Source organism: Abramis brama, assembly GCF_963993115.1.
Source record: "Abramis brama genome assembly, chromosome: 18".
In the NCBI taxonomy this organism is placed as follows: Eukaryota; Metazoa; Chordata; class Actinopteri; order Cypriniformes; family Leuciscidae; genus Abramis; species Abramis brama.
This window is the reverse complement of record NC_139980.1, coordinates 32,019,155-32,033,164: the sequence shown is the minus strand read 5'-3', so window position 1 is coordinate 32,033,164 and position 14,010 is coordinate 32,019,155. Positions and strand designations below refer to the sequence as shown.

The following is a 14,010-nucleotide window of genomic DNA, read 5'->3' as shown; positions in this document are numbered from 1 at the left end:
TCTCTCTCATAGTGTGTAGAAAAACATTCTTTGGATGTTTCACTGATCTGTCATTTATGAATATGTGTGTGTGTGTGTGTGTGTGTGTGTGTCTGTGTTTCTTCATCTCTGGGCACTTTTGGCCCCGTGCACTTGTAGACATTAAACTCTTTTAAAGGATGTTTTTAGACCTTGTATATTAAATTAATATAATCCAATAGTGTTTATATGTGTGTCACAGGCCATTTTCTGCCATTTAATGTAATTTCCAACCCATCTCAATTAATAACATTTTGCTTACATTTGAGTATTCTCAAATTACATAATATCTCATATTTCATCTCAAGCTTCTCACTGAAATGAAACTGTTTGTTCATTTTCCTTGTTTAGATTTTCCAAGCTTTAAAAATTATGCATTTCCATATTTTACAGTTGGTCTGCGACAAGAAGACAGGCTTTGAAAATCTAAAGTAAAAGTAAAATGAGCCTAAATCATTTCATTTCACTGAGACATTTGAGAGTAAATTTGAGATGTTCGATGTTTGTATACATAAAATAGCACATAATATGAGATGTGTTGATTTTATACATGAAAAACATGAAAAATAGCACAGGTAGTTAATAAAGGCCACATTTTATAGATAGGACAGGTTTAATCTGACATTCATTTAACAGGAAAAACATTGAAATCTAAAAGTGCCCGAAGAAACTTGCATGCGTGTACATGTGTTTACTTTGGGAACGAGATTGGGAGGGAGTGAGTTGTTGTTTTTGTCGACCACGTTGACGTCTATGTCGCAACATCATAATGTCCTTCACATCTTTATGCTGATCTTGAAGCCCCAACAGCTTTTAGTTTGCTTGAGTAGAGTCTGTATGTGTACATTTAGGTGTGTGTGTGTGTGTGTGTGTGTGTGTGTGTGTGTGTGTGTGTGTGTGTGTGTGTGTGTGTGTGTGTGTGTGTGTGTGTGTGTGAAAGAGAGAGAGAAAGAGAGAGATTATGTGTGCATGTCCTCAAACATAGTTTTCCACAATTGTCTCATACAGAATAGAGAACCAGTTCTGTGAGAGGGATCAGGCTGGAATTTTGGCAATTCCCAGAATGCATTCCTGCTGGACGGCGTGCGGGTAAAGCAAACTGTGGGTCAGTACAGTGAAACCTGAGTCTGAACGCGTAACGTTAGTGTCTGGTTATTTTAAAGGCTCATAAAACCTGCTGGTGTTTTTACCTTTTCCACTGAGGCATCATTGAAAAAGTGTTTCTCTCGAGTGCTTTGATGTTAAACAATTACTTGTGTGTTGATGTTCAGTAACTATAGGAGGACAAAACACACATTTAAATGCAACAAACACTGAACTTTCATGACTTTCATCTTGACTTTTCATCGTAGTCTCTCTCTGTCTTTGCATTGCATCTGAAAGACTTCGAAAGAGCCGAGAGTTTTTATGTGAGGATCTAATATTAGCTCTGCAATGATAACAGCTGTCTCTTTTCTTCTTTATATACACACACACACGACACACAAAGGTTTTCAATGCTCTCTGGGACACTGAGAAGGGAGTATCTGTGGAAGTCCACTTGACATTGAAGCATTAAAATAACTCTAAACCCTAAATTTAATAGTAAATTGTTGTGTTATGATTTTTAAAGTGAAACAAATCTGGTTTTGCCATTTTTAATGTCTTTTAAACTGATACTTGTATTGTAACAGTCACTTTGATGTACTTTATACCTGAGCAACTACTTATTAACCAATCCTGAAATGAATCAAACTCAATAAGAATGCCTTTTCACCATGTTTGTTCCAGTGAAGTGATGAATTGATGTACATTATATACAAAGTTCTGTCATGAAACTCTAGATGGCGCTGGCTGATAGGCCCTTAAAGGGACAGTTCACCCAAAAACAGTTTATGGACCCCATTGACTTCAATAGTATTTATTTTCCATAATATGGAAGTCAATCAGCTGTTTGGTTAACCCATATTCTTCAAAATATATTATTTTGTGTTCAGCAGAATAAAGCAATTCATACTGGTTTGGAAGTAAATGATGACAGAATTTTCATCTTTTGGTGAACTAACTCCTTCAAATACTTTTTCAGCATTTGCTGTAGGAGTGCAGTGCACTTTCAGAAACCCTCCACCTCCCCCAGCTCCACCTGTGTAGATCTGCTGCTACGGGGTGTGTATGTTACATGTTAGCATGTCTGTCTCACAGCAATGTCTGTGAATGTATTGGCAGTAGCGAGTCCCATAGCAGCAGATCTATTCTGCCAAGACCAAACATACCAACATTGTCATGACAAAGATATAACAGAAAATATACTTCTGGGTGTTCATTATTTTTGCAATGCCATTTTTACACACTTCAGCTTGAAGGAGAGGATCAGGAATGTTTATTCATACACAGGGAGTTTGATATTGTGCAAGAGCCTAAACATCACAATTAAAGATTACGCTGACTGAAACTAAACACTATTACACAACAACAAACACAACTCTGCCCAATAACAAACACATCTCTGCGCAATATCCCCTCCTACACCTGCTCTAATGAAAGAGTGAAGCAAACAGTGTTTCTCTAAACACTCTCTCTCACACACACACACACACACACACACACACGGGTCATCATCATTCACTCATCAGCGCCTGCCATGAAAATGCCACTGGGTTCTAAAGGTCAAGTGTGTGTGTGTGTGTGTGTGTGGGTGGGTGGTTCAGCTATTCCCTGTGTTGTTGGGACTAAATGTAATACCAGAAAATAGTTTTTCCCTTGTTGAGGATATTTTTTGGTCCCCATGAGGAAAACAGCTTATAAATCATACTATCATACTGCTCATATACATGCATTTAGCATTTTTATATTTTGTAAAGAAATTTTCCATGTGTTGAATCATTTTTCCATGATTGGTGTTTGCACGTGAAAAACATGTTTCTATGCCGTTGCTGGGATGTTCTGGGTGGAAATAAGGAAAAACAAATAAGTCACGCACAGAATCTCTCCTCTATGAACTTTAATTCTTTTTTGTGCTTTGTTTGCACACTGATACTGAATCTCAATGGCACTTTCCGTGGTTTAAAAGAGTGTGTGTTTCAGGATGTGTGTGTTGTATGCGGTTTGGCTGGTGCTCTGTTCATTGATGTCTTACACACACACAGACAGATTGCTGTAGTTATTAGTAGATATCTGTTTGAGCAGCAAGGACTCCAGTTGTCCCAGAATGCCACACTTCAGTGAGTTAAGTGTGTCTGTTTCCTGCACAAATCAGCATACGGCACATAATAGAGTTGTACTATGCCAGAGAAAACACACACACACACACACACACACATTTTGAGGTCTGGAATGGTTTAGTTTGACTCTGATGACAGGAATATTTCCATGTTGATTCGTTCACTGTTCTCTTTTCTCTCTTTTTTCCCTTTGTGTTTAAACAAAAAGTGTGTGTTTTCTGTACTCGTCTCCAAACAGAATTGCAAAAACAGTGACTGTTTTCAGACTCCCCTTGTCTTCCATTGGTTGGGTAAACCGATAGCCCCGCCCCCAAACTCACGCCATTGGTTGAGTCAGTGTTGCTGCATTGTAAAAAATTATTTTCATGATTTGTTATCAAAACTTTTTATATTTTGTCAACTTAGATAATTAATGTGATTCAGATAACATAATATTTTGAATTTCTATGTATTAAACCAATCTCCTTCATTGTATTAACTCAAATTTGTAATTTCAATGAACTCAAAATTTTAAGGCAACCAGGTAACTTACTTTTTTAAGTTAAACCAACAATATTTTTTACAGTGTGTGTTGTACTGGTTAAGATGCTGTTGTTTTGATAGCTCCTATAGCTCAGAGACTTTTCAAGACTTTTTCAAGATCTCTGTTAAGAACAATCTTAGTGTTGGAGCCGAAAGCCTCGTGGACAGCGCTCTGACATATAGAGACCCGCGTTTGAGTCCCGGCTCGAGGACCTTTGCCAATCCTGATCCCCTCTCTCCACCCTGTGCTTTCCTGTCTATCCTCTATACGGTCCTTTCCAAGAAAGGCAAAGAGACCTTTGTCTCACGTGTCTTTAAAATTATTTTGGAGAAATAAAAATAGACTCAAATTGGCTGACATACAGTATAGAGCTATACAACTGATGCATAACCCCATTTGGTCTTTGGTCTTGGAATTGTATAAGACATATTTTTGAAAACTGGTTGAGTCTTGGCAAATCTGAGACATTTTGAGATTTCTTCTGAACACTAGATTTATATTTGAGGATTTAATTTGTGATTTATTTTTTCTTTAAACACACACACACACACACACACACACACACACACACACACACACACACACACACACACACACACATAAGCTCACATGTGCCTCAAATTACCCCCAATCAGTGAGTGGACTGTAATTGCTCCAGGGGCATTACAATCTCACACACAGAGAGAGAGAGAGAGAAAGAGAGAGTGATTATTGTGTCAGTCCTTTAGTTTGACCTCCCTCGGAGAAAGTGTGTGTGTGTGTGTGTGCGTGCGTGAAGAATAACTCAGTCATCATCAGTAACTGGCACTGGAGAGAGAGAGAGTCCTCAGGCTGTTTCCGGACTCTCTAGAGTTTAACTGAAACCTGTTTCGCTAAATTTGGTGCCATGTTTATTCAGAGAGGGTTTAAAATAAATGCTGTGTGTTACTGGAACTGTGTCTGTGTGTGTGTGTGTGCACAAACCAGACCTCTTTGCCTGACTGTTGCAGGGCCATTGGCAGCCCGTTTAGGGGTGTAAGCAGCAGTTTTGTTATGTTATTTCATTAATATTATGTCCATTAAATTATTAAATTTTATAGTTATGTATAATAATATGTTATATATTATATATATGTTATAATATGTTATGTTATATATAATAATGTAAGTGATATAATATAGTATATACTATAGTACTGTACATTACCGTTCAAACAAAGACTACTTAAACAAAAGTTACAGTAAATACATTTATAATGTTACCTATTCATCAATGGATCAGTTTCCACAAAAATATAAAGCAGCACAATTATTTTCAAAACAATTATATTTTTTTAAAGCTCTATCTAGGCCAATATTCACTCAATTGGTCCTGTTTTTAGATTAACTCCTAACAAAAAGTTATCTAATTATCTAATTTGTTTTGTCAGATCAGTTGTCAGATATGAACCAGTACATTTGATATGACCCATAACAACGTTTTATGAGCGTAAAACATCACAAAACTCAGTCTGAGAACACGTGCCAAATGTAATCAAATTCCAGTGATAGAGTCACTAAACAAATCCTTACTACACAACTGTGATTTCAGGAAGTTTATTTTCCCCAGTATCCCCAGTATCTATGGGATCTTATCCTTCAAATTAGCCAATTTGTGGTCATTTTGTCCACTCTTCCAGTTTTAGACCCTGATGATTGCCCCTATACTTTCCATTTGTTTCCCTACACAAAGACAGTCTTGTTTTACTGTGTGTATGTTGGACGGACTCGTGATTGCAGCGGAGGGAATGGTATCTCTAATGCATTGTTAGTGTGTGTGTAAGGTGGTAGAAAGGTGATTTATGAGTAAAAATATGTTTTTTGGTGAATTATTGAATTATGTTTTTCTCTGTAGTCCCAAAGAAACTCGTGCAGGAGTCGGTTTCCAGGCATCCATCGTTCCCATCTCCCCCATCAGTGCCTCATGACCCCAACGTGGTGGGAGACAGCGCCCCTCCTGACGGGACCCCGTCTCTGACCTCGAACTCTGCGCCAGGTGAGACACAAACCTTAATCACTGAACCTAAACAAACACACACAACCTCAGCAGAAGTTCTGATTGGAATCAGCTTAAGGGCGATCTGAAACCACACACACTCTCTGTGTACAGATGCTGATAGTTGCTGTAGCTACAGCCGTGTTTTTGACTGTTGAAAAGAATTGGACTAAAGCTAAAACACCCACAATGCATTTCCTGTGAGCGGAGACTGTAAAAACAAATTTAAAGGTGCTCTAAGCGATGTCACGCGTTTTTTAGGCCAAAACATTTGTCGTCACATACAGCAAACATCTCCTCACTATCTGCTAGCTGCCTGTCCCCTGAACACACTGTAATAAAACGCGGTCTCTGTAGACAGCCCAGGCTCCACAAACGGCAACAAAAACAAACTGGCCCAGCCTGGACCACGAAACATAACAAACAGTGTTCCAGCCAATAACTAACAAGAATGATTTGGGGGTGGGGGTTGGGGGGTTAGTGCGCGTGCACATGAAGGGGGGTGTGGGGAGTGGAGGAGAGAGAAGCATGAAGAGGGAAGTTAGCTAGAGGAGAGATGTGCTGGACAACAACAACGACTAACGTTAGAATTATATTCTCTTGAATTTTCATATGGCCGACACACGACCAAAGAGACGACGTTCCGATGAACAAATAGCAAAGAAGAGGGAAAAAGGAGAAGGAACGCGCAAAGTCCCGAATTAACATCGGAAAAGCACGGAAGGGAGGGGGAGGGAACGGGATGAGGAGGAGGGAGGGTCGAGCTAGCCTCCGTTTTGTTTGACAATACTTCGAAAGTCAACAAGAAGTGACGTCACCCAACATCGCTTAGAGCACCTTTAAAGGGCAACTATGCAGTTTTTAGATTAATTTACCTTAATTGAACAGCTTCTGAGTCATTGGAATGGTTATATGACTTTTTCCGGGTTTAATGGTGGTCGTCTTGCTTCCCCTAGCGCCTGTGAGCGGAAAACACACCCTTGCAACTTTGGGCCTGCGGGAGTATCGCATGATATCAGGTCTCGCGATGTAACAAATTGCTTTACGGCACTGCACACATACATTTATATGCCAACCTTCTGTGTATCATACATGTACATACCTCAGTGGACATGGCTCCGTGCGTTCGCCGGTTTCTTTGAAAACAAATGCGCATGACCAGAGGGAGAAGATGGGAGGAGGGAGAGTCGCCAACGAGTTTTGACGACAGTGTTGTCAAATATCTATTCCGAAGCTGTAGGGGGAGCTCTATAGAGAAACCTGCGAGCAAAAAGCGAACATTCTTTTAGGTCAAGACACTCTGTTAATACGGAAGCCCTGAACCGCAACGTAAAGTAAAAAATCTGTAAAAAAAATTAAAAAAATTCTAGCATTTCGAGATTAAAGTCGAAATATTTCGAGAATAAAGTCGAAATATTTCAAGATTAAAGTCTTCCGTAGAAGTTGCGTGTGTGTTTGCCGTTATTTCACATTGCCGCACAGGCATTCATGCGTGTGTGTGTGTGTGTGTGTGTGTAAGCTGGATCTACACAAAATAATAGCTTTTTACTTTTATCTTGGCTTTCAACAAAAGGAAAACCTACAGGTCTACCAACATGGCATTAGGCTATAGGACGTTATAAAATATACTGCGCCGGAATAGACTTTTCAGACTGGATCAAGATATCCAGCTTTATGAATGAATGAATGCATCAATGAGGCATTTATATAGCGCTTTCATATGTTTACTGCAGGCCTACACTTAAAAGTGCTTTACAATCATTTCAGGGAATCTCTCCTCAACCACCACCAGTGGTTATTATATTTGAGGAAATCACGGGATCCGGCCAAATGATTGGATACAGAATGGTGCACTTAAAATGTATCCAGAACGTATTTACGGTGAAGAGGGAAACAGTGCGGTTACTCTTAAGTGTTCTCGACCCAGATAGTGTTGCCTATTATAGACGAGCACGAAAACATGTTAAAAACACTGCCACATAAAGTTTAGACCAGAGTGTGAACCTATCCGGCGGAGTCTGTGTGCTCGTCTATAGGCAACGCCATGATAATGCATGTTGGTAGATTGGCACCTGTCGAATTTTCTTTTTGTTGAAAGCCCAGATAAAAGTAAAAAGCTACTATTTTGTGTAGATCCATGTCCGAGGCAGTTCGACTTCACAAGTGCATTTCTTTACATGTTTCGACTTTAATCTCAAAATATTTCGACTTTAATCTTTTTTTTTTTTTTTACGTTGTGTTTCAGGGCTTCCGTAGTTAATGTATTAATAGTTCACAAAAAAAAAAAATGAAAACGTAGTCATTTTTTCCCCAGAATTTTTGTTAAATAAAACATTAAATTCTTGTAAAAACAAACTTTTTGTAAAAAGCTTGATGCTGGTTGCTATTCACTGCCATTATATGGACTATTGCAAAAAAAAATTCTCCTTTTGTGGTCTGAAATAGAAAGAAGGCCATACTACATTACAACAACACCAACACTGTTAAAAATAAAGGTTCTTTATTGGCATCGGTGGTTCCATAAAGAACCTTTGACATCCATGGAACCTTTCCATTCCACAAAAGGTTCTTTATATCAGAAAAAGGTTCTTTAGAATTTTCAAATGTTCTTCAAACTAAGAAGACGTTGTTATTTTAAGAACTGAGAAGTTCTTTGAGGAACCCAGAATGGTTCTTCTATGCCATTGCTGTGAAAACCCCCTTTTTGTAAGATTTATTGAGTGAAGGTGAGTAAATGATCGCATATATTTCATTTTAGGATGAACTATACCTTTAAGTATTTAAAAGTAAAAAGTAAACACTTTTCTTAGCATTTTAAATTGACTTTTGAAAACAAGAGATGGTAGAGATTTTCTAAATTTAGCATTTTTGACCCAAAAAAATGAATATAAAAAAGTGATAGACTACGGTAATCACTGTCATCTCATTGTTCTGACTGTGTAAGAATCTCGGACACAGCAGATGTTATACAGAAACCAATATCCTGAATCATGTTACCTGAATGTTTTCTGTTAATATTTACAGCAGATGATTTTAGGTCATACTCCAAAAATTACAGAAAAGGCACCATAAATTAAGTTCATAACACTTGTGCACTGTATTCTTCTAAAGTCATGCATGCATATATATTGAAATATGGTATGACAGTACATGTTGCATGATGCATCAGGGTTGGCCTCAATCAGATCACGAGAACCAATGGCATTTGATGTCTTTGATATTTAGACTTAGGAATATAGTCAATGAATTGCATCCAAGAGAAACATTGTGCAAATCATCTACTTTTGTTGAAAGTTGGAAAAATTCATAATGTTCATACCACAAAATGATGGTTGTGTAGATGATGACCGCATTTTAATTTTTCGAGTGAACTCTTCCATTAACACCACATATGCGCACACACACGATGAGAACATTTTGATGAATTATTGATGTAAATCCAACTTATTCTTTTGTTTATTCTCAGACATAAGCGCTTGGGGGCTTTTTAACCAACCATAGAAATATAAACTTTCTGTTTTGTAACGATCTCATGATGATGCGGGTGATGATCGTGTGCATTTGATGACAGGGAGGTCGACGCGAGGCTGGAGTTCTGGTCCTCCTTCAGAAGAGCCGGATCCGTCTGGAGAAAGCGATCCGAACCCAACCGTCTCCACCGTGATCAGACCAGACATGTCTCTCATCAGCAGCATGCTGACAGCCTACACCTACATCACAGGTACAACACACATCTGAGGTGGATCTCTGAATGCAAACACTCGACTACTCTATAGATAAAATCAAAAATATATATTCATTATTGAGTAGTCAGCAGGATCTCGGTCTTAAGGACATACAAATGTGTACTTGCATGTCATGTAAAAATCAGTTTTTTTTTGTTTTGTTTTTTAACAAAGATCATTTAAAATCATATACAACTCGCTTAGTAACCCACAACTATTCCAATTTTACTAAGTATTTGTGATGGACAAAGTTTTGGGTCGGTAAGATTTTTTATTGCTTTTGAAAGACGTCTCTTCTGCTCACCAAGACTGCATTTATTTGGTCAAAAATACAGTTAAACAGTAATATTGTGAAATATTATTATAATTTAAAATAACTGTTTTCTGTTTGAATATATTGTAAAATGTAATTTATTCCTGTGATCAAAGCTGTATTTTCAGCATCATTACTCCAGTCTTCAGTGTCACATGATCCTTCAGAAATCATTCTAATATGATGATTTGATGCTCAAGAAACATTTCTGATTATTATCAATGCTGAAAACAGTTGTGCTGCTTCATAATTTTGTTGAATCAAACGTGTATGAGTTTCTTTCATCTGTTGAACACAAAAGAAAATATTTTAAAGAATGTTGGTAACCAGACAGTTGACGGTAGCCATTGACTTCCAAAGTATTTTTTTCCTACTATGGAAGTATAGACCTTATGTAGCCCCGCCCCTTTTCAGCGCTGCGCTCGTTGTCTTTTGACTTCCGGTCTGTATTTTCACAGCGATTCTGCGTGTTTATTAATGAACGTTTTAAAATCTTCCCGGTCAACTGACATTTAAGTCATCTGCTTTAAACATTACAATCCTCATGATAACTTTCGTTAACTTTACATTAAGTAAATCCACTTCAAAAGCTAATTACTCCTGGACAGGAATGCCATAGAAATATACAGAGCGACCGCAAAAAACGGAAGTTAACAGACAATATTCTAAAGATGGCGGCGCCCTCGTTTCTATAATCAAAGGTCTATAATCAGCTGTTTGATTACCAACATTCTTCAAAATATCTTTTTTTTTTTCAACAGAAGAAAGAAACTCACACAGGTTTGGAACAACATGAGAGTGAGCAAATGATGACAGAATTAAACAAATTTGAGTGAACTATCCCTTTAAGAAATTAAATGGTTCCATTTTGCTTCCATGTTGTCTTAAAGTGTTTTCTCTCTCTCCATCACAGAGCACCGGGAGGGATGTGCGCTGTTTTTCATGTGCGGTGTGTGTGCGGGTCTGTTCCTCACACTCTTCGCGCTGGTGGTTCAGATTTCCTGCCGTACGGACTGTAAACGTCATCACAGCGTCGCTAAGAAGCGTCCACGACCCGCGGACTCTGTCAGCGACAGCAGCGACTCTGATTCCGACTGGGACTCGAGCTCAGACCTGTCGGCCCGCCGGCACCGGCGCTTCGAGCGCACGCTCAACACCAACATCTTCACATCGGCGGAGGAGCTGGAGCGAGCGCAGCGGCTGGAGGAGAGAGAGCGGATCATACGGGAAATCTGGATGAACGGACAGCCCGACGTCCCGGGAACGCGTAGCCTGAATCGCTACTATTAGATCGGACACATCCAGATGTGAAGCTACTACCAGGAGTTTCCTGAACGCTAAAGCGATTTCCACGTGTGGCATTAAACTGCACATTTCCTTTGCAGTGGAAATAGGCTCTTGGTTGCGGCGTGATTTATCCGTAACCTTCGCTATGCAGAGGTGAAAGGTCAAATGCTGCGTTCCCACCAGTCGGATGTGGAAATGTTCCTACTTGATGTCCAACATCTCGCAGTTGTGAATTTACCCAAGTTGGACGTGTCGTTCCGCTGAATTCCAATTTTTAGTGCAGCTGAAGCTAAGGCTCATGGGAGATGTAGTTGAGTTGAGTCTGTAGGCAGCTCTGAGAGGTGTGATAAGCTCTAAGCACTGTGATTGGTCCTTCACTCTGCCTGTCAAACAGTGAGGACCGCCTTCTGTACGGAGAGGCGTCAGCAAATTAAGTGCCTTACAGTTTGATCTGACAAAACACACACATACTGTTGGACTAAAACGTATTTGGACACTTACAAATATCTGAATGTCATTGCATTAGCAAAGAAATATAACAAACCAGGCTGCATTTGCAAACAAATGATGCTAGAGCTTCACTTTTCAAGCGTCACAATGCATTTTTCGGTAACACTTTAAAAAAAGGTTCCATTTGTTAACATGAACTAACAGTGAAATATATTTTAAAGCATTTATTAATCTCAGTTTATGTTAATTTTGGCATTTACTTATACATCATTAAAATAATTTAATGAAAATTGTATTTAATTTAATGAGAAAAAAATCTTTCAAATCTGTTAATATTATTTATGGAGCTAATATGAACTAACAATGAACAGTTTTTTTAATAAATACTGTAACACATGTATTGCACATTATTAGTTAATTTTAGTCAATGCATGAGACCTTATTTTAAAGTGTTACCCATATTTCATCGTTATCACTAGATAATTAAATAATCTATCATATTTTTTATGTTTTGCTTAAAGTCTGCTAATGCTGCCATTCTTGGTTTGATATTTTACTATCAAATGCAATGACATTTGTAAATTTTTAAGGGTGACTTAAGTGTCCATATATACATTAAGAAATTATTTTATATTTAAAAAGTTTTTGATACCACTATTTTTTTGGATGAATTATTTTTATACTGATTGCTCAGGGATGCAATCCAAGTGTTCTGTGTATAATCTTCTGTTCTTAAAGGGGACGAGAGACATTCAGATGTTCCCGCATAGATGCAACCGTAGCCTCAAAGAGGTTCTTATAGGAACGTGATGCACATCAGCGTCGGGCCTTCAACACAAAACACAGTTAATCACTCAATGACTTTATTCAACGCTTTCTGTGTGTTACGACTGTGGTTAATGCGTTTCAGTTTCTGTTACATGACATGAGGGCTCAGAATTCATTCTGATGATACTAAACCATAAATAACTTACTTTATGTTCTTAAAAATAAAGGTTTTGTTAAAAAGTACTACAGGTGGATAGACTACCATTTACCTTTCCTTTACTCAAAATGTATTGCATTGTGACTTTGAAATATTTAACATATGTAAATTAGGCAACATTTTATTTAACCCTCTGGTGCTCTTCGCATGGTGGTCAAAAATTACCGATTTTTCTTTTTTCATTTTAATGAAATGAATATACACTACATTTTTTTATTTCATATTTTGTATTGTATTTTATGGTACTAAATTATATTCATGCAGTAGTTATAATCCATTTATTCACTTGTCGTAAATCTTGAATGCTTTGGAGCACAGACTTAAGTTTGGAAAAAAGTTTAAAAAGTGAACTTAAAGTTATAGAATTTTACAGTTATTGTTATAAAAAATGCACAAAAATAGTATTTTAAATTTTTATATGAATTATATATTTTCCAACAGATGTTTACTCTAAAACTGCGAGAAAATCAAAGCCATAAATCTAAACAAGCTGTGTTTCAAATTTGAGGTTGATATCTCAAAAACATTAGCTTTCAGTAAGATTTTGTTTGGGTGCAGTACCAAACGCTTCCACTAGAAGAAATTCGCTCATTTATTATTGCGAACTATACAAGTGTGACTTTTTTTTTTTTTTTTTCAGGACCATTGAACCTTTTCGATCATGTTGATGATTTTTTGTGTGTGTGTTCACATAGCAAGTGCCAAAACCTTTACCAAGTTTCGTACTTTTCCGATGAAAAAAAAAAAAACGTAACATTTTTCGGTCAAAAATACCTGAAGAGCACCAGAAGGGTTATTAATATGCTCAGAAATTGAATATTATATCAAAAGTGATTAAGGCCCCACAGAAAAAGTCAAAAGAAAATGTGGTCAAGAAAAGAAAGAAAAAAAGTATAAAAATAAATATTAAAGATGATATTGAAGAATGACTCATAAAGAAAAGAAAAGAAAAATAGCACATTTTCAGCAATACCTAAAATTAGGGATCTCTAACTATTATTAAAAAAATATGACCAATTTTAATAGATTGATTCTGACAAAGCTGATACAAGTCTAGTAAATGGTGAAGCCTGTAGTTGCCGTCCTCTCGCTGAAACCTTGATTTTTAGGAGCCCATGCCCACACAGCGTTCATTTTATAAGAAATATTTAAGGTTTTTATTCTCTTGGCACTCAAACCAAGCCAAACCATGAAGTGACTCAACATTTGTATGCATGTGGATTGTTTGTTTGCACCTGCGCTCTTAAATCTTGTACGGCAGGATGTTTGCGTTGTACACCATCACCATCACTTTGTTTACTGCTGTTGTTTTATTTTCCAGTAATATTTCAGCATGGCTTTTATAGGAATATCAGCTCATGTACAGAGCAGGACCTGTGCAAGGTTTTGTTTTGATTGTTATGGAGCTTTAAATAAACTGCATTGAATAAACTGAACTTATAGCGCCACCTGTTGGTGAATGATTCACATCGTGCATGAAAGGAAGTGTTTACAT

At 37.6% G+C, this 14,010-nt stretch overlaps 1 protein-coding gene across 1 annotated transcript in view; it reads left to right on the top strand.

The window, feature by feature from the left end:
* Window positions 1-13,963, top strand: part of eva1aa (eva-1 homolog A, regulator of programmed cell death a) — a 48,189-nt gene extending 34,226 nt beyond the window's left edge. The window contains exons 6-8 of the mRNA XM_084091875.1: window positions 5,615-5,755; window positions 9,327-9,476; window positions 10,707-13,963. Coding sequence (XP_083948001.1) covers window positions 5,615-5,755; window positions 9,327-9,476; window positions 10,707-11,083 — 668 coding nt within the window. The 3' untranslated portion in view covers window positions 11,084-13,963. The remainder of the gene's footprint in view (window positions 1-5,614; window positions 5,756-9,326; window positions 9,477-10,706) is intronic.
* Window positions 13,964-14,010: the final 47 nt, after the last annotated feature.